At 53.6% G+C, this 19,041-nt stretch overlaps 2 protein-coding genes across 7 annotated transcripts in view; both read left to right on the top strand.

Moving 5' to 3' along the window:
• Positions 1 to 19,041, top strand: part of PPP1R13L (protein phosphatase 1 regulatory subunit 13 like) — a gene marked incomplete at its 5' end in the record, with an annotated part of 81,941 nt that overhangs the window by 25,277 nt on the left and 37,623 nt on the right. For 3 of the 6 annotated variants that reach the window (XR_014529004.1, XM_083516146.1, XM_083516145.1), the window contains 7 exons: positions 1,779 to 1,897; positions 8,218 to 8,348; positions 9,081 to 9,651; positions 12,246 to 12,344; positions 13,878 to 13,975; positions 15,621 to 16,017; positions 18,369 to 18,919. Coding sequence is in view for 3 of the 6 variants with exons in the window: in XM_083516146.1 (XP_083372272.1) it covers positions 1,843 to 1,897; positions 8,218 to 8,348; positions 9,081 to 9,651; positions 12,246 to 12,344; positions 13,878 to 13,975; positions 15,621 to 16,017; positions 18,369 to 18,919 (1,902 nt within the window). Of the gene's footprint in view, positions 1 to 1,755; positions 1,898 to 8,217; positions 8,349 to 9,080; positions 9,652 to 12,245; positions 12,345 to 13,877; positions 13,976 to 15,620; positions 16,018 to 18,368; positions 18,920 to 19,041 lie in introns of those variants that run through there. The other 3 variants (XR_014529003.1, XR_014529005.1, XM_083516144.1) reach the window with 1 other exon arrangement.
• The window catches only part of LOC310712919 (snake venom vascular endothelial growth factor toxin HF-like), a 116,456-nt gene that overhangs the window by 81,803 nt on the left and 15,612 nt on the right, over positions 1 to 19,041 (top strand). The gene's annotated exons all lie outside the window — the stretch shown is intronic.

Here is a 19,041-nt window from a genome sequence, read left to right as displayed (position 1 = left end):
ACCGCCGGGTTACTTCCGGGTTCCGGCGGTTGCGCATGCACAGGAGTGCTAAATCGTGCTTTGCGCATGTGCAGAATCGCACAATTGCAACCTGCGCGTGCGCAGACACGGGTTGCGAACGCTGCAGGTTGTGAACGTGCGTCCCATACAGATCACGTTCGCAACCCGAGCGTCCACTGTATTCCCTTTTCCCTTTCCTTTTCTATTAAGAAACCCTGTCTGGAACCCCACATTTAAATTCTTCTTTGGTCTCCTTGCTGGCCCTAGTAGGACCTCCCAAAAATGACCCCTTAGTTTTTGAATTTTATTGATATTGATGCTGCATTTTATTTTGTCTTTTATGCTGTTTTATGCTCTTTTTAAGCCGCATTTTAATCAGTGTTTTATATTTGCTGTTAGCCGCCCTGAGCACGGTTTTTAAACCGGGAAGGGCGAGGTATAAATAAAATTTTAATATTTATTATTATAAAGAAAGGTGAATTTGGGCTCCACCTCCCTCCATGAACCAAAAAGCAAGAAGTCACGCAGGGCATCCCACCATAATTCCCCAAGCGTGAGAGCACATATACGGCCCCCCACCCAGGGAGTGACCAGGGGGGCAACACTAGACATACGCAGAGGCAGTTGAGCAACTCAGGTGTTCTGAAAGCCCATCTCCAGACCAGGTCTGAGGGCAAGGAGATGTCAAGAGTTTTATTGTTCTTTTGGTGATGGTGTTGGGAAAGGGGTCTGATCAAGTGACCTACTGTTGAACTTGTGTAACCCTTGTGTACCCCTCCCCATTTGTGACATGCTAGTGACGTAGTGAAGGGACGTGGGTGGCGCTGTGGTCTAAACCACAGCCTATGGCTTGCTGATCAGAAGGTCGACAGTTCGAATCCCTGCGACGGGGTGAGCTCCCCTTGCTCGGTCCCTGCTCCTGCCAACCTAGCAGTTTGAAAGCATATCAAAGTGCAAGTAGATAAATAGGTACTGGTCCGGCGGGAAGGTAAACGGCATTTCCATGCGCTGCTCTGGTTCGCCAGAAGCGGCTTAGTCCTGGTGGCCACATGGCCTGGAAGCTGTCTGCGGACAAACGCCGGCTCCCTCGGCCTATAGCGTGAGATGAGCGTCGCAACCCCAGAGTCGTCCACAACTAGACCTAACGGTCAGGGGTACCTTTACTTTTTAGTGATGTAGTGATGATGTATCAATGCAGCTGCTTGAAGTGTATTCTGTGGGGAAGAGAGAAGTTTTAAAAGAGGCTGTCGCCCCGTGTTCGGTGTTCTTACTCCCGTGGGGATCCTCAGGATCTTTGCATTGGGTCACCCCAAATTCACTATCAGATCACATAGCATGTCCATGGCTACAGCCTGCACCAAAAAAATCACGCATCCCCTGTTTTGTGGGGCTGCAATGGCGCAAAAATGTGGTTATCCACATGGATTCTCAAAACACACGATCAAATCACATGTTTGTGGCCACAGCATGAACCGCAAAAATCATACATCCACTGTTTCATTCAGATTTTTTTTCTTGTTTTCCTCCTCTAAAAACTAGGTGCGTCTTATGGTCAGGTGCGTCTTGTGGAGCAAAAAATACAGTGTAAGCGGTTGACTGGCAAGGCTGGATTCTCAGTTTGCTGCAAAACATCCCTGGGAAGAGAGGGGTGGAGAGTGTCGGTGGGACAGGGGGTGGGCTGGGGTGGGCCGGGGGGTGGTGGGAAAGCTGGGATGATCTTCTAGCAGGTGGCCCGTGTCCACACACACACCAACCATGGAGTTGCTCCATCTTCCTAGGTCCCTGCGACGCTTGGGGTGCTGGTGGCCGACAGGATCGGGACCCCGATTGCCAGCTGGCATTATGGCGAGCGAAGACATCACCAGTGCGCAGGATCTCTTGGACCTCAGCTTCAAGTGTGAGTCAGGGGAGCTCACCAGCAGATTTCCAGGTTGCCTTGGGGAAGAAATTACCCTAGAACAGATTATTCACCTGTTGTCCTGTGAGCAGGGAATTGCAGCTCTGCCAGAGGAATGGGGGGTGTTTCCTAACAACCCTCAGCACCCTTAAGAAACTATAATTCCCAGGATTCTTTGAAGGAAGCCAAGTGGCATCATAGAGCAACAATTTCCAGAGTTGTAAACGGTCAATCCCACTTCCCTAGGAGCTCTGGGAAAAGCAGCGTGGCGGGAATATGCACCTCCCTCAACGAACTACAACTCCCAGGATTTGGGGTGGGGAGAAGCCGTGACCGTTTAAAGTGCTACCAGAGTGCTTTAAATGTATGGCATGAATGTGATTCTAGAAGGGACCAAGGGTCTGTGACCGTATTAATAAATTCATTCATTCATTCATTCAAAGTTTGGTACCGTATTTTTCGCTTTATAGGACGCACTTTCCCCCCTCCAAAAATTAAGGGGAAATGTGTGCGTGTCCTATGGAGCGAATGCAGGCTCCTTGGCTTCAGCGATAGCAACACGAAGCCTCTGAAGCGCAGAGGGAGCGCTCCCTCTGCTCTCCGGAGGCTTCGCGTTGCTTTCGCTGAAGCCTGGAGAGTGAGAGAGGGCAGTGCGCACTGACCCCTCTCGATCTCCAGGCTTCAGGGATAGCTGCCTGAAGCCTTCGGAGCGCAACGCGAGTTCCCGCTGCGTTCCGGAGGTTTCAGGTTCCTTTTGCTGAAGCCGGGAGAGTCAGCGGGAACTGCGCTGCGCTCTGAAGGCTTCAGGGATCTTTGAGGCTGGCGGTGGGGGAAAGCAGCTCTTCCCCCCACCCCCAGCCCCACAAGCTCGGGGAGCGCTGAGCAGAGAGGGGGAGATTTTTTTCTCTCTCTTGTTCTCCCCCTCTAAAACAAGGTGCGTCCTATAGAGCGGAAAATACGGTAAATTACAGTGGTGCCTCGCAAGACGAAAAGAATCCGTTCTGTGATTCTCTTCGTCTAGCGGTTTTTTCGTCTTGCAAAGCAAGCCCATTGACGGATTAGCGGATTAGCGCTATTAGCGCTATTAGCGGCTTTTAGCGGCTTATCTGCTGATCGGATCAGCTGATAAGTGGCTTAGCGGCTTAGAAAAGGGGGGGGAGGAAAAAAACCCAGCAGGAACTCGCAAGACATTGTCGTCTTGCGAAGCAAGCCCATAGGAAATTCGTTTAGCGAAGCACCTCCAAAACGGAAAACTCTTTCGTCTAGCGAGTTTTCCGTCTTGCGAGGCATTCGTCTTGCGGGGCACCACTGTATGCTGAGGATAAACAAATAAGGCCGAAAACAGCTGGGTCTGCCTTTTGTCCCCTGCATTTTTGGTGTCCCTGGTTTGGCTGCTATGCTTTGGAACATTTCGGAATGAGACGAAGAGAGCAGGGTTTGGCTGTTTTCTCTGACCGAAGTGTGAGGGTGTTGGGTATCGTCCTGAGCCTTTGAAAAGCGTCTCTGGCTCCCAAACGTGTTACGTGAGCGGTTGCAAACCGGGCCTTTCCGCGGGGCGATTATGCAATCTGCCTTTGGGGCTACGGCGGGCTTTGCTGAGCCCGCCCCAGGAATGTCAAAAGAGGCTGCAGGCCAAAGACTTTGCGTTGCTCATCTCCGCTTTGAAATGCCCAACTAACTTCAAAGGGAGAAAAAGACCGGATAGTAATAATAATAATCGTAATAAACACTCTCCAATACATATGTTACTTTGCAAAGTAGCAGAGGAGAGTGTCGTACTCCCCCCCCCCCCGGGACTTTTGCAACCTAAGATTTGACAGGCAGTAGACAAGCAGATTCCTTAATCTGTCCTGGTTGCCCAAATCAAGACACAAACACTAGATCTCCACTCAAGCAAACAGGAATGCCAGAGAGGGAGAGAGGAACAGAAGACACGGCTTTTCTGCTCCAATTAGCTCAGTATGGGCAGTTCTTTTGTCAACAGGGACAAATGTCAGGTTCTGCTAAGGCAGGAAGAACCCGACGCACAAATTTAGGATGGGGACACCTGACCCCACAGCAATACGTGTGAAAAGGATCTAGGGGTCTTAGTGGACCACAAGCTAAACATCTGAAGGAGCGTCTCCACCCCCATCGTCCAGCCCGGACACTGAGGTCCAGCGCCGAGGGCCTTCTGGCGGTTCCCTCCCTGCGAGAAGGCAAGTTACAGGGAACCAGGCAGAGGGCCTTCTCAGTGGTGGCGCCCGCCCTGTGGAATGCCCTCCCACCAGATGTCAAAGAGATAAACAACTTACCAGACTTTTAGAAGACATCTGAAGGCAGCCCTGTTTAGGGAAGCTTCTAATGTTTGATGCATTACTGTATTTTAATATTTTGTTGGAAGCCGCCCAGAGTGGAACCCAGCCAGATGGGTGGGGTATAAATAATAAATTATTATTATTATTATTATTATTATTATTATTATTGAGTCAACAGTGTGATGCAGCAGCAAGAAAAGCTAACGCTATTCTAGGCTGCATCAACAGAAGTCCATAGTCCTGGCATAGTCCCACTCTATTCTCCCTTGGTCAGGCCACACCTGGAATACTGTGTCCAGTTCTGGGCACCTCAATTTAAGAAGAATATCGACAAGCCAGGAAACCCCAGTCAGGCACGAAAAGAGCTCTCTGCCTTGCTTTCTGGGCAAGATCGTCTCTGCACGCTAGGGATGCTTGCAGCAAATCTCACACAAACTCGGATGGCCCCACAGGATCTCACAAAAGCATCCCAGAGCTGGTGCACTGAGCACGCCTTGCCTCCCCAAGCGAGGCAGAGAGCTTCAACCCTCTTTCTGCCCCAGCAAACCTGAAGCAGACCTGGCGCAAAAAGAGCGTTTGAACTCCCTGCCTTGCTCAGATGCAACGTGCGCAGTTTCAGCCTCCTTGCCTGCTACCACGTATGGTTGGAACTGCACGAGTTAAAAGAGAGTAGGGTTATTATTATTAGATTTATATACAACCCTTTTTCACAAGATCTCAGGGAGGTTTGCAGGATAAAAAATATATAAAGCAACAAAACAATACCCCCCAGAAACACATTGAAAGGGCAGTAGAATGTTAGCCTTATAAAACCCAAAAATATAAAATAACATACAAAGTCGCGGACGACTCTGGGGTTGCGGCGCTCATCTCGCTTTCTTGGCCGAGGGAGCCGGCGTACAGCTTCCGGGTCATGTGGCCAGCATGACTAAGCCGCTTCTGATGAACCAGAGCAGCGCACGGAAACGCCGTTTACCTTCCCGCCAGAGTGGTACCTATTTATCTGCTTGCACTTTGACGTGCGTTTGAATTGCTAGTTTGGCAGGAGCAGGGACTGAGCAACGGGAGCTCACCCCGTTGCGGGGATTCGAACCACCGACTTTCTGATCGGCAAATCCTAGGCTCTGTGGTTTAACCCACAGCGCGAACAATTTAAAAATACAAAAGTGTGTGCGTGAGCCACTTTGCTCAGGCTCTGCCGGGAAAAGTGACTCAGAAATATTTTTTAAAAACACACACACATTCAGTATTGCATCGCCTGCTGGCGTGTGTTGCTCTATGGGAGCAAACGCCTGCCCTTTTTAATTTTAATTTTCCTCACTTGGCAACTGGCCCGGCATTTCATAGCCGCGAGCAAAGCGGGGCTCTTCCCCGGGACGTCCTGGGCTTGTCTTGACATTCCTGCGGCATTTTCGGCCGAACCCTTTGTAGCCCGCTGAGCCTGACCAGGAGGCAGGTGGCGTAATGGCCCCGCGGCAAGAGGGTGAGGAAACAAGGAGGGCTGGGCCCGCACTGGAGGGCCGGCGTGTCTTTGTGAGTGGGCGCCAGGATTGATCCTGCCCCATGGGCCTCCCTTCCCTTGGGGGTGCTGTAGACAGCTTTCCGGGAAAAATGGGTGACACCTGCTAGGAATTTTGCAGCCTGGTGGCTGAGGAGTGTTGCTGTGTGGATCTGCTTGGATCTCATATGCTACAGCGCTGTAAAGTGCCAAGCCCCCCCTGGCAGCTAAAAAAACACATTGGAGAGAAATCTGGTTCCCCCAGATCCTTAGCGGAACTATTTATTGGTTTATTACATTGTCGTCCCACCTTCCAGCTCAAAAGTGGTGCACACAGCTCCCTCCCTTCCCGTTTCGTCCTCACACAACAACCCTGCGAGGGAGGTGAGGATGAGGGAGGCAGCGACTGGCCCAAGGGGACACCCAGTGCGCATCATGCAAACGAGTGGGAATTCGAACCCAGGCCTTTGCCATACCCTACTCCAGTAATCCAGATCCATTTAAACAGAAATCCTAAATAGGATCCTGGTAGGCTGTCCAGTGGGATGCGGGTGGCGCTGTGGGTTAAACCACAGAGCCTGGGACTTGCTGATCAGAAGGTCGGCGGTTCGAATCCCCGCGACAGGGTGAGCGCCCGTTGCTTGGTCCCTGCTCCTGCCAACCTAGCAGTTCGAAAGCACGACGAAGTGCAAGTAGATAAATAGGTACCACTCTGGCGGGAAGGTAAACGGCGTTTCCATGTGCTGCTCTGGTTCGCCAGAAGCGGCTTAGTCATGCTGGCCACATGACCCGGAAGCTGTACGCCGGCTGCCTCGGCCAGTAAAGCGAGATGAGCGCCGCAACCCCAGAGTCGTCCATGACTGGACCTAATGGTCAGGGGTCCCTTTACCTTTACCTAGGCTGTCCAGTATTTTGTGTTCACGTTTTCTGTTTGTTCCACCCACATGTCAGGGCCAAAATTCTTGCGAAAAAAGGGAATACGGTAGATCGTAGAATCATATAATTATATAATAATTTATTATTTATACCCCGCCCATCTGACTGAGTTTCCCTAGCCACTCTGGGCGGCTCCCAATCAAGTGTTAAAAAAAATACAGTATTACATATTATAAATTTCCCTAAACAGGGCTACCTTCAGATGTTTTTTAAAGATAAGATAGCTGCTTATTTCCTTGACATCTGATGGGAGGGCGTTCCACAGGGCGGGAGCCACTACTGAGAAGGCCCTCTGCTTGGTTCCCTGTAACCTCACTTCTCGCAGGGAGGGAACCGCCAGAAGGCCCTCGGTGCTGGACCTCAGTGTCCAGGCAGAACGATGGGGGTGGAGACGCTCCTTCAGGTATACTGGGCCTTTGAGGCCGTTTAGGGCTTTCAAGGTCAGCACCAACACTTTGAATTGTGCTCGGAAACGTACTGGGAGCCAATGCAGATCTCTCAGGACTGGTCCTGGCGGCCGCTCCCAGTCACCAGTCTAGCTGCCGCATTCTGGATTAGTTGTAGTTTCCGGGTCACCTTCAAAGGTAGCCCCACTTAGAGCGCATGGCAGTAGTCCAAGCGGGAGATAACCAGAGTATGCACCACTCTGGCCAGACAGTCTGCGGACAGGGAGGGTCTCATCCTGCTTACCAGATGGAGCTGGTAAACAGCTGCCCTGGACACAGAATTGACCTGCGCCTCCATGGACAGCTGTGAGTCCAAAATGACTCCCAGGCTGCGCACCTGGTCCTTCAGGGGCACAGTTACCCCATTCAAGACCAGGGAGTCCCCCACACCCACCCACCTCCAGTCCCCCAAAAACAGTCCTTCTGTCTTGTCAGGATTCAGCCTCAATCTGTTAGCTGCCATCCATCCTCCAACCGCCTCCAGACACTCACACAGGACCTTCACCGCCTTCACTGGTTCAGATTTAAAAGAGAGGTAGAGCTGGGTATCATCTGCATAGAATCATAAGGGCCCACAAGCGTTATCTGGTGGAACCCCTTGCAATGTGGGAATATTTTGCCCCACGTAGGGCACGAACCCACAACCCAGAGTCTCGTTCTCTATCAATTGGTGCTCTCCTTCCTGGGGCAGGAGGAGGGAGCGCTTGGGGGGGGGGGCCTGGGGCCCGCAATCCCTTCTGGGGGGCGCATGTGAATGTTAGGCGGGGCCAAATGGACAAAAGCAACACCTGTGGATTTTCTGCCTTGCCCAGTAGGCTAGGCTCTCTACATGCGCTCACATCATCTCAGCAGGGCTGGCTGGTGGGAGGGAAGGGCGGCTAAGGAGAGGTCCAAGGGCCAGTCAGAGAGCTGTGTCTGGCCCTCGGGGGTGAGGGGCATCTTGGATCACTGCTAGCCCTGCTCTGAACATCTCTGGGTCCAGGCATCCTTCGGGAACCCAGTGTTTTGGTCCCTTCGCTTTAAAAATGGTAGAGTTTTAGAGTCGGGGGGACACCCCAGAGGTCATCTAGCCCAACCCGCTTCCCAGGCAGAGACCTGCCTCTCCTCTCCCTCTCTTACCCTCCTCTCTTGCATTCCCCACAGCTCTGGCCTCGAAGCACATGGACCTGAAGCAGTTGGAACTGGACACGGCGGTGGCCAAAGTGGACGAGCTCTCCAAGCAACTGGAGTCCCTCTGGACAGAAAACCCAGCCCAGCCTCTCGGGCAGCTGAAGGTGCGGAGGCAGCAAAGGAGCCTGGGGGGGGCATCCATCCAATAAACATTAAATGATCACCAGGGCTCGCTGGCTGAATTGGTCCTATTTGGGCCAGCGAGGAGACCAGGGGAGAATTAGCTGTGGGGTCTCAGAGCGGGTAATCTTCATAAAAATGGGACGGAAGGAAGGGGAATAAAAGATCAGGCTAAGTTCAAATTAAAGGCCAGGCGGAATAGCTCTGTCTTACAGGCCCTGCGGAAGGAGGTTAAATCCTGCAGGGCCCTGGTCTCCTGGGACAGAGCATTCCACCAGGTTGGAGCCATCACTGAGAAGGCCCTGGCCCTGGTGGAGGGTAGTTTGGCTTCCTTAGGGCCCGGGACCTTTAAACTGTGGTTATTCGTGGACCTTAAGGCCCTCTGCAAAGCCGAGTGATAGCTTGTGACTGCATGATAGAATTAATGCATTGAAAGAATTCTTGCTGGTACTTCATTTCATGAACATTACAACAAAATACAGCGGCCTCTTCTGGGTGCTCTTGCAAATATCTTCAAGAGAAGCCAGTTGTTGGGGAATTGGAGGTGGGAAGACACCAAACAGGGTCCCCACAAGCAGCCTTGTGGGGAGAGCTTGCTTGCCAACCAAGTCCTGCAACCCTGGCCTGTGGCTGCCAGCTCTTATTTTGCCAGGCCTGGCGGGGGGGGGGTGTCGTTGTGGAGTCACCCCCCAATCTCCTTTCTCTGTTCCTGGCAGGCTATGGAGAGATTCAGCACCAGCCCATCCCACGAGCTGCTGGGCAGGATGAGTCCCATCGCCCCTTCCCCACTGCCCCTCTTCCCCCGCAAGAGCCTGTCGACGGAGACCACGGAGAGCGCCCACTACTCCTTTGGGGAAGCGGCGCCGGGATTCGCCCACAGCTCCACCTACGGCTCGCCGTCCCCCAGCCAGCTCCTCGCACCCAGATCCCCGCTGGGCCGCCCCACCTCGCCACGGCCGTCCCTCTTCCTCCAGCCGGAGGTGGACCGGGCACTGCCGCCCCCCAGGCCTAAGGTGCTGCCTGTACCCTACGAGACGGCGCCCAGCCCCACGGCTTCTCCCCGCTCCCTCCGGCCCAGCCTCTCCCTGGAGCGCCAGTATGACTACAAGACCTATGGCGGGCCGCTGGGGCGAGCCTCCTCCCCACGGATGCCCACGGAAGGAGCTGCGCCCCAGTCCTTCTTCCCGGACCGGGTGCCGTCGCCACGGCCGCCTCTGCCGCCGCCGTACGAGAGCCATAGCCTGTACCCATCGCCACCCAGCACTTTTGCACCTTTCCGGTCTCAAGGTAAAGGTCAGGCGAGGACTGAGGGAGGGGCGGTCTGGTGTGAGGGGCATTTTTGAGGCGGGGGGGACTGCTCACCTTTGGGTCATGAGCCCATCAGTTTTGTCAAGTTGATGGAACAGAATTAATTGGATTTTGGATAAGTGTGCAATTTGAATTCTGTTGTGTTATCAGCCTTGGCGGGTCATGCAAATTGCTTTCTGAATGTGGCTTCTTTATAATAAAGGGTAGGTTCTAATAAAGGGTAGGTTCTAATAAATATAATATAATATAATATAATATAATATAATATAATATAATATAATATAATATAATATAATATCATAACAGTGGTACCTCGGGTTACATACGCTTCAGGTTACATACGATTCAGGTTACAGACTCCGCTAACCCAGAAATAGTGCTTCAGGTTAGAAACTTTGCTTCAGGATGAGAACAGAAATCGTGCGGCGGCAGCGGGAGGCCCCATTAGCTAAAGTGGTGCTTCAGGTTAAGAACAGTTTCAGGTTAAGTACAGACCTCCGGAACGAATTAAGTACTTAACCAGAGGTACCACTGTATAATAATATAATATAATATAATATAATATAATATAATATAATATAATATAATATAATAATAATAAAGGGTAGGTTCTGTGAGCTGCCCTGAGGCCTCTGGGTATAGGGCAGTATATAGATTCTAATAAATAATAATGATGATGATAATGATGATGATGATGATGATGATGATAATAATAATAATAATAATAATAATAACAATAATTTATTATTTATTATTTATACCCCACCCATCTGGCTGGGTCTCCCCAGCCACCCTCGGCAGCTTTCAACAAAGTATTAAAATACAGTGGTCTGTTAAACATTAAAAGCTTCCCTAAAGAGGGCTGCCTTCAGATGTCTTCTAAAAGTCTGGTAGTTTTTCTCTTTGACATCTGGTGGGAGGGCGTTCCACAGGGAGGGCGCCACCACCGAGAAGGCCCTCTGCCTGGTTCCCTGTAACTTGGCTTCTCGCAGGGAGGGAGCCGCCAGAAGGCCCTTGGCGCTGGACCTCCGTGTCCGGGCAGAACGATGGGGGTGGAGATGGTATAATAATAATAATAATAATAATAGGGGGCTCTGGGGATGAGCTCAAGGCGGCAATGGCTTGAAAAGCTTTGGGAACAGCTGGGCTGGAAGGTCAGGAAAGAGGGGGTGAGCCAGAGGTTCTCTGGTGCAGTGTTTCCCAACCACTGTTCCGCGGCACACTTTTTTTTAAGTCAAATTTTCGATTGGGGCGCCGTCACTAGATGACCCCTGGGGTTCCCTCCCTCCCTCCCGCTCTGCGCCTCCCTCCTCCTCCTCCTCCTCCTCCTCCTCCGGGGAGGCCCTTCCTGGCTCTCGGCCAAGGCTTGGCAGCTGCCACTCACTCACTCGCTCGCCCACCCGTCCCTCCATCCCTGCACCCGGCCTCTCCCCCTCCGTCCCCGGCGTGGGGGCTGCCGGGATCCGTAGTCCCCTCGCCCTTGGGCTCTGCGCCCGCGCGGGGTGCGCATACTACGTTTCCCAGCGTGGCCTGGCGGGCCGGGCGTTTTGTTTGAAGCGCTCTTCTCCCGGCCATGGAATGAGGGCAGCGGCGGGCGGGCAGGGGCTCTTCCGCGCAGACCCCGCGCAGCCTGCCTGCGCCCCCGCGGAGATCGGGCGGCAGGATGGAGCCCGGGGATCCCCGCGGAGGCGGAGCAGCGGAGGCTACCCCCCAGGTAGGGCTGCGTCGGGGTTTTTTTATTTTTGCAATGCTGCATCCGCGCCGGAGGGGACGCATCGGACCGCAGGGAGACCCCTTGGCGGGCGTGCAAGGCAATGCATGCGTGCAGGCGTTGCATGGAGTGCAGTGCAATGCAATGGCAACGCGGCGCCCTGCATGCATGCATGCAACTTCCACCGGTGCTCCGGACTTGGCAGGTGAGGGGGGTCCCCAGTGGGCGGCAGAGAGAGCCGGGAGGGCGAAGGGGAGCCGGGGGGGAGCAGCGCTGCTCCCCGAGCCGAGCCCGGGGGGAAACTTTGGCGTCGTTGCGCCGGGTGTTGGAAGCGGAGGCTGGCGGGGGCCCCTTACCTGCAAAACCTGGTCGCCTCTCATATATTTCGTGCATTGCATTCATCGCCCGCTTTCTCCTCCAAGGAGCTCCCGGGGGCGCGCGTGGTTCTCCCCGTGTTATCCTCGCAACAACAGCCCTGCGAGGTGGGTCAGGCGAGTGGCCCAAGGGAGCACCCAGGGATTGTCCTGGCCAGGTGGGGTGATTTGAACCCTGCTCTCTGCCCGGTCTTCGTCCTCATTTAGCCCCCACATGTGCATGACTGTGGTTTCCCCCCCTCGTCTTGGCTATGGTGTGAGTCTGTGCTGTTAATTAATGGGGTTCTGCCTTCGGAGAAGATGAGCCAGCCCTCAAGGAGGTGATTATGTAATTTGCTAGCAATTCATGTCCCTCCCGGCGCGCTGACGTCACGGGGCTGTAATGGTGGTGTGCCTCGAGATTTTTTTCATGAAACAAGTGTGCCTTTGCCCAAAAAAGGTTGGGAAACACTGCTCTGGTGGATCTCTGAAGATCTCTCTCTCTGCAGATGACCTTGTGATCCGGAGGAGGGTGCAGAAAGGGTGGAACGAATCCGACCTGGACGTGGCGTATGAGAAGAAGGTGACCCACCCAGTTGGTTATGAGCGTGAGTGTCGGCCGGGGTCTCTGGAAGGAGGAGAGGAAGAGATGTCTTGATGTGTCAGTGGGCGGGCAGGCGGAAGGCAAAGTGGGGGGGGGCATGGAAAGGGCTTCACCCCGGGGCATCATAGTGGGGCAGCCAGGCTGCTGGGGCATCCGCAGGGCCGGAGTAAGACCTTTAGAGACCCCCCCATATATATCTAATTGAAAATATAGGCAATAATAAACTGTCAAATAAAATTTTGATTTTTGAGATTCAATAAAACTTCCACTAGGGATGCAGGTGGCGCTGTGGGTTAAACCACAGAGCCTAGGACTTGCCAATCAGAAGGCTGGCGGTTCGAATCCCCACAACGGGGTGAGCTCCCAATGCTCGGTCCCTGTTCCTGCCAAGCTAGCAGTTTGAAAGCACGTCAAAGTGCAAGTAGATAAATAGGTACCGCTCCGGCGGGAAGGTAAACGGCGTTTCCGTGCGCTGCTCTGGTTCGCCAGAAGCGGCTTAGTCATGCTGGCCACATGACACGGAAAAACTGTCTGCGGACAAACGCTGGCTCCCTCAGCCACTAAAGTGAGATGAGCACTGCAACCCCAGAGTTGGCCACGACTGGACCTAATGGTCAGGGGTCCCATTACCTTTACCTACAGTAAGGTGGAAAACAATGCCTAGGACCCACATACCTACAGGACCGTCTCTCCTGGTATGCCCCACGGAGGACCTTAAGGTCCACAAATGACAACATTTTGGAGGTCCCAAGCCTCAAGGAGGTTGGATTGGTCTCAAGTAGGGCCAGGGCCTTTTCAGTACTGGCCCCGACTTGGTGGAACGCTCTGTCACAAGAGACCAGGGCCCTGCGGGATTTGACATCTTTCCGCAGGGCCTGCAAGACGGAGCTGTTCCGCCTGGCCTTTGGTTTGGACTCAGTCTGACCCTTATATTTCTCTCCCCTTATGTTTTTGATCTATGGGCTATTATTAAAATGAGGCTGCATTTTAAATTGTATTTTTAAGCTGTATTTTAAATTGTGTGTCCCCCCCCCCCAATTATGTTTTTATTGTAATTTTACTGGTGTTAGCCGCCCTGAGCCTGGCTCTGGCTGGGGAGGGCGGGGTATAAATAAAAATTTATTATTATTATTATTATTATTATTATTATTATTATTATTATTAATTATTATTATTAATTATTATTATTACTTCCACTTTCTTTACATTTGAAAAAAAAACATTTCTCCTACTTTTTCTCATTGCAAAGTCTTTTGATCAGAACCTCAAAACCAATCTCACGTGACACATCTCCTGCTATACTTGCCTTGTCGCATTAGTTGTTTTGCTGGGATTTCTAATAGACTTCAGCTGAGAAAAGGAATGCTCAGCTGAGCTATTTCTGACCGTTAATGGTAAAAATCTGGCAATGGGGAATTTCTGTGGTTGCCCCCCCCTTTCCTCGATGCCCTAAGTAAGTGCTTATTTTGCTTAATGGTTTATCCAGCACTGAGCATCCCATCCCCAATCAGTCTCTCTTTCTCCACCCCCCGTCCAGGAGGAGATGCCCACATGGGGCTCCGTCAGAGCCCGGCAGGCGTCCCGCTGTCTCCTTGGAGGGAATCGAGTTTAGACGGGGGCATCGGGCCAAGCAAGGTAAGTTTCGGCCTGCGCGGCTCCCCTTTGGGTCTGTGGCATAGCTGTCAACTTGCAGATTTGAAAATAAGGGACCAGCAGCCTTGAAAATAAGGGATCAGCAGCCAAAATAAGGGATTTTCCAAGGGGCACAGGTATGTTCAGCTTCTGAGCCCCTCCGAGCCAAAGGCAGAAAGCCCAGCCAGCAGCCAAACGAAGCCTCAAGGAAAACCACCGTCACCTCTCCGCTGGGAAGCGCTGAGCAAAGGCGAGTCCCCAGGCAACGTGGCCGATTTGATGGGCACAAGGCATGCAAGCTCCACCCCCCCAGTCGTTCTTAGACTCCTTATTGTGTGAGCAACGCAGCCAAGCAACACAGTTGGAGCCTCCCTCCTCCCTGGCCAGCAGGGAGGGAGGGAGAGGAGCTGCTTCCTTTGAAACCCGGGAAATTTAAGGGACATCATCAATAAGGGACAGCAGTGGGACACGGCGCTGGGATAAGGGACTTTCCCGCCAAATAAGGGACGGATGACAGCTATGGTATATCCCACCTTTTTTCCCTTTCTTGTTCTCCTCCTCATTTAAATCTCCACGACAACCCTGCGAGGTAGATTAGGCTGGCCCAAGGTCACCCAGGGAGCTTCATGGCTGAGCGGGAATTCGAACCCCGGTCTCTCCTGGTCCAGCGCTCTAACCACTACACAACACTACCTCTCAAGGAAGACTTTCCAGGGGAGGGCGCTCATTGGGGACCCTGCAACTAATGGCAGGTTGAAATCTCGGGCGATGGTGACAAATTAAAGGGGAGGTAACCTCAGGGGCGAAAAATGTAATAGCTAGATCTTTTGTTCAAATCCCGCTTGCAGGTTTCCCATAATGGGCATGTGGTTGGCCCCTGTGAGAACAGGAGGCTGGACGTGATTATGTTTTTATGGAAGTCCGCGCTCAGTAGAGCGTTGTGAAAATAAGTGTGTATAAGATTATGGAACTTCATTATGTTTTTTTTGTTTGGGTTTTTTTAAAGAAAAATCAATAAAAAAGCATTTTTAAAAAAATAGATTACCGCATTTTTTGCCCTATAGGACACACTTTTCCCCCTCCAAAAATGAAGGGGAAATGTGTGTGCGTCCTACGGGGCGAATGCAGGCTTTCGCTGAAGCCTGGAGAGCGAGAGGGGTCGGTGCGCACCGACCCCTCTTGCTCTCCAGGCTTCAGGAAACTATCCGCAAGCCTTGGGAGCCCGGCGCGACTTCCCGCCGGGCTCCCAAGGCTTGCGGACAGCAGCCTGCAGCCCGAAACCTGGGGAGTGCAGCAAAGCGCACCCCGGGTTCGGGCAGATATCCGCAAGCCTGGAGAGCCCGACGGGAATTCCCGACGGGCTCCGAAGGCTTGCGGATAGTAGCCTGTTCCGCCCCAGCACGGCAAGCTCCGGGAGCGATGGCGAGGTTGCTCTTTGGGGCTTGGGGGGAGAATAATCCCCCCTTTATTCCCCCCCCCAAATAAGTGTGCCCTATGGGCTGGTGCACCCTATAGGGCAAAAAATACGGTGTGTTTTTTATGGAACCTCCAGGTCCAGGGGCAGTCTATCTAGGTTCCTAGTTTGTTAGGGCCACTTCAAAAACAGGGCCATGGGATGTCTCACCTCTCTTTGCTTCCTCTCCCGTAGGAGGAGCATTATGGGATGCACAGCGCCACCTTGCCCAGGAATTACAAGGTCTCGCCGCTCGCCAGCGAGCGCCGCCCGGACACCTCCTTCCGCCGCTCCCTCCCCAGCAACCCGACGGGAACCCTGCCCCGCAACTGGCAGCCCATCTCCCGCATCCCCATGCCGCCCCCCAACCCGCAGGGCAGCCTCCCCAAGCGCCACAAACCCCTGCCACTCTCCATGATCTTCCGGCTGCAGAACGCCTTCTGGGAGTACGGGGCAGCTGGGCAGAAGTTCCCCCTTCCCCAGGGGCCCCCGGGCTCCTCGCTTTTCCTCCGCTCCCTCCACAAGCAGCTCATGCAGCCCACTCTGCCCCAGAGCCAGCACCACCTGCGCATGGCCTCGCTCGGGAGCGAAGGTAAGCGTCATGCGGCAGCAAAAGAGGCTAATACTATTCTTGGCTGCATCAACTCTCTTCTGCCCAGTGGCGTAGCATGGGGGGTGCCAGGGGTGCCGGCCGCACCGGGCGCAACATCTGGGGGGGGCGCGAGTCCAGAGGGAAGGGACAAGTTCCTTCCTCCGCCGGGCTCCCCGCCGCCACCGCCAGCCTTGCGCCCTAGCGCGCGCGCCCCCCGCCGTCGCTGTGGCTGCGCTCCGCTCACTGCTCGCAGGAGGAGCAGCCGCTGCAGCAGCGCCGACGCCGCCACCGACGCCTGGCCGGGCACGGGCAGCCTCTGCACCCTGCCGCCGCCGCCATCCCCTCGGCCCAGCCACAGGCGGCGGCTGCTTCTGCCTCCATCCTCCTCCGGGCAAGCAGCGTTGTTTGCGCGGCAGCGCCAGCGGCAACTCGCAGGTTAGGGGTTGGGGGGGCGCAAATTACTTGCCTTGCCCCGGGTTAGGGGGCGCAAATTACTTGCGTTGCCCCGGGTGCTGACAACTCACGCTACGCCGCTGCTTCTGCCTCTGTCTTCTGCCTTAGTCAGTCCATACCTGAAATGCTGTGTCCAATTCAGAGCATCACAGTTTAGGAAGGATGTTGACAAGCTGGGAGGTGGGCAGAGGAGGGCAACCAAGATGATCAAGGGTCTGGAAACAAAGCCTGATGAGGAGCGGTTGAAGGAGTTGGGTCTGTTTAGCCTGGAAAAGAGGAGACTTGAGAGGGGATAGGATATATCTGAAGGGCTGCCCCATGGAGGATGGAGAAAGCTCGCTTTCCCCTGCTCCAGAGAGGAGGACCCGAACCAATGAACCTCGGTTTTCGAACGTACAGTGGTGCCTCGCAAGACAAAAAGAATCCGTTCTGTGATTCTCTTCATCTAGCGGTTTTTTCGTCTTACGAAGCAAGCCCATTAACGGATTAGCGGATTAGCGCTATTAGCGCTATTAGCGGCTTTTAGCGGCTTATCTGCTGATCGGATCAGCTGATAAGCGGATTAGCGCTTAGAAAAGGGGGGGGAGGAAAAAAAACCAGCAGGAACTCGCAAGACATTGTCGTCTTGCGAAGCAAGCCCATAGGAGATTCGTTTTGCGAAGCACCTCCAAAACGGAAAACTCTTTCGTCTAGCGAGTTTTTGTCTTGCGAGGCATTCGTCTTGCGGGGCACCACTGTAATCCGTTCCAGAAGACCGTTTGACTTCCAAAATGTTCAAAGAAGCGAAAAATGAAAGTGGAAGCCTCAGTACAATAGGGAAACTCAAAACTGAAGTTGTGCGGAAGCTGTTGGGCTTCCGAGTATCTTTTGAAAACTGAAGCAGTTACATCTGGGTTTTCGGCGTTCGAGGTTCCGAAACGTTCGTCAACGGAGACGTTCGAGAACTGAGGTTCCACTGTACAGGGGTACCTCTGGTTGTGAATGGGATCCGTTCTGGAGGCCCATTCACAACCTGAACAGAACGCAACCCACATCTGCGCATGCTGCGATTCACTGCTTCTGCGCATGTGTATGACGTCATTTTGCACACCTGCGCATGCGCGAGCGGCGAAACCTGGAAGTAACCCGTTCCGTTACTTCCTGGTCACCGCGGGATGCAACCTGAGAACGCTCAACCTGAAGCAAACATAGCATGTTGATGCTGACCTTTAAAGCCCTAAATGGCCTCGGTCCAGTATATCTGAAGGAGCGTCTCCACCCCCATCGTTCAGCCCGGACGCTGAGGTCCAGTGCTGAGGGCCTTCTGGCGGTTCCCTCCCTGTGAGAAGCAAAGTTACAGGGAACCAAGCAGAGGGCCTTCTCGGCAGTGGCACCCGCCCTGTGGAACGCCCTCCCACCAGATGTCAAAGAGAAAAACAACTACCAGACTTTCAGAAGACATCTGAAGGCAGCCCTCTTTAGGGAAGCTTTGAATGTTTAATAGGTTATTGTATTTTAATATTTGGTTGGAAGTTGCTCAGAGCCAGCCAGATGGGCGGGGTATAAATAAATTATTATTATTATTATTATTATTATTATTATTATTAGGTATGACTGTATAAGAAAGGAGATTCTGTCTAAAGATCAGGAATAACCTTCTGAACGGAAGAGCTGTTTGGCAGTAGAACAGCCTCCCTTGGGAGCTTGTGGACTCTCCTTCTTTGGAGGTTTTTAAGCAGAGGTTGTGTGGCCATCTATCATGGATTCTTTATCTGAGATTCCTGCATTGCAGGGGGTTGGACTGGATGACCCCAGGGGTCCCTTCCGACGCCACAACTCCAACATTCGTTTCCCAGGAAGCTCTCCCTTCCCCAGGAACGGCATCCCCAGCGGTGACCCCTCTCTTCTTTCTCTTCCAGGGAACGGCGTCGCCAAAGCGGCCAGCCCCCCGTCCGAGCCCGTCCGCATCGTCCCCATCGTCTTGACCGGGGGCGACGCAGAGGCCGAGTTGGAGAACCTCCTTCCGGGAGGGGAGCCGGCCGAAGCGGAAGAGGTCCCCCGGCCTCTGAGCCCCACCCGCCTCCAGCCGCTGCTGCCCCCCGAGGCCCAGAAAGTGCCCGAGTTCGAGGAGGTGGCGCGGGTCCTGGCTGAGATGCCCCGGCCCCTGAAGCGCCGCGGCTCCATGGAGCAGTGCCCCGGCCCTGCCCTGCCCCCCACCCACAAGAACCAGTACCGCCAGATCATCAGCCGCCTCTTCCACCACCATCCCCGCAAGGAGGACGCTGGCATGGCCGGAGACGCATCCCCGCAGACGGAGCTCTCGCCCATCACCGAGGCCATGGAGCAGAAGGCGCCTGGGGCTGTCATGGCCCCCATTCCAGCAGCCCCCCTGCCACCAATGCCGGCACCCCCCATTCCGCCTCCGCCTCTGCCAGAGAGCCCAGTGAACTTCAGTCCTTTGCCCAGTCCGGTAGGTCTATGGCAGGGGTGGGGCCGCATTGCCTTGTGGGCAAGCTACTGGGGTCCGCATGTGGTTGCGTTATTATCATCATTATTTATGAAATTTCTGAGGCTCAACAACTTAAGAATCAT

Source organism: Podarcis liolepis (assembly GCF_965112155.1).
Source record: "Podarcis liolepis genome assembly, chromosome: 7".
In the NCBI taxonomy this organism is placed as follows: domain Eukaryota; kingdom Metazoa; phylum Chordata; class Lepidosauria; order Squamata; family Lacertidae; genus Podarcis; species Podarcis liolepis.
This window is presented reverse-complemented; position numbering and strand designations above follow the sequence as displayed.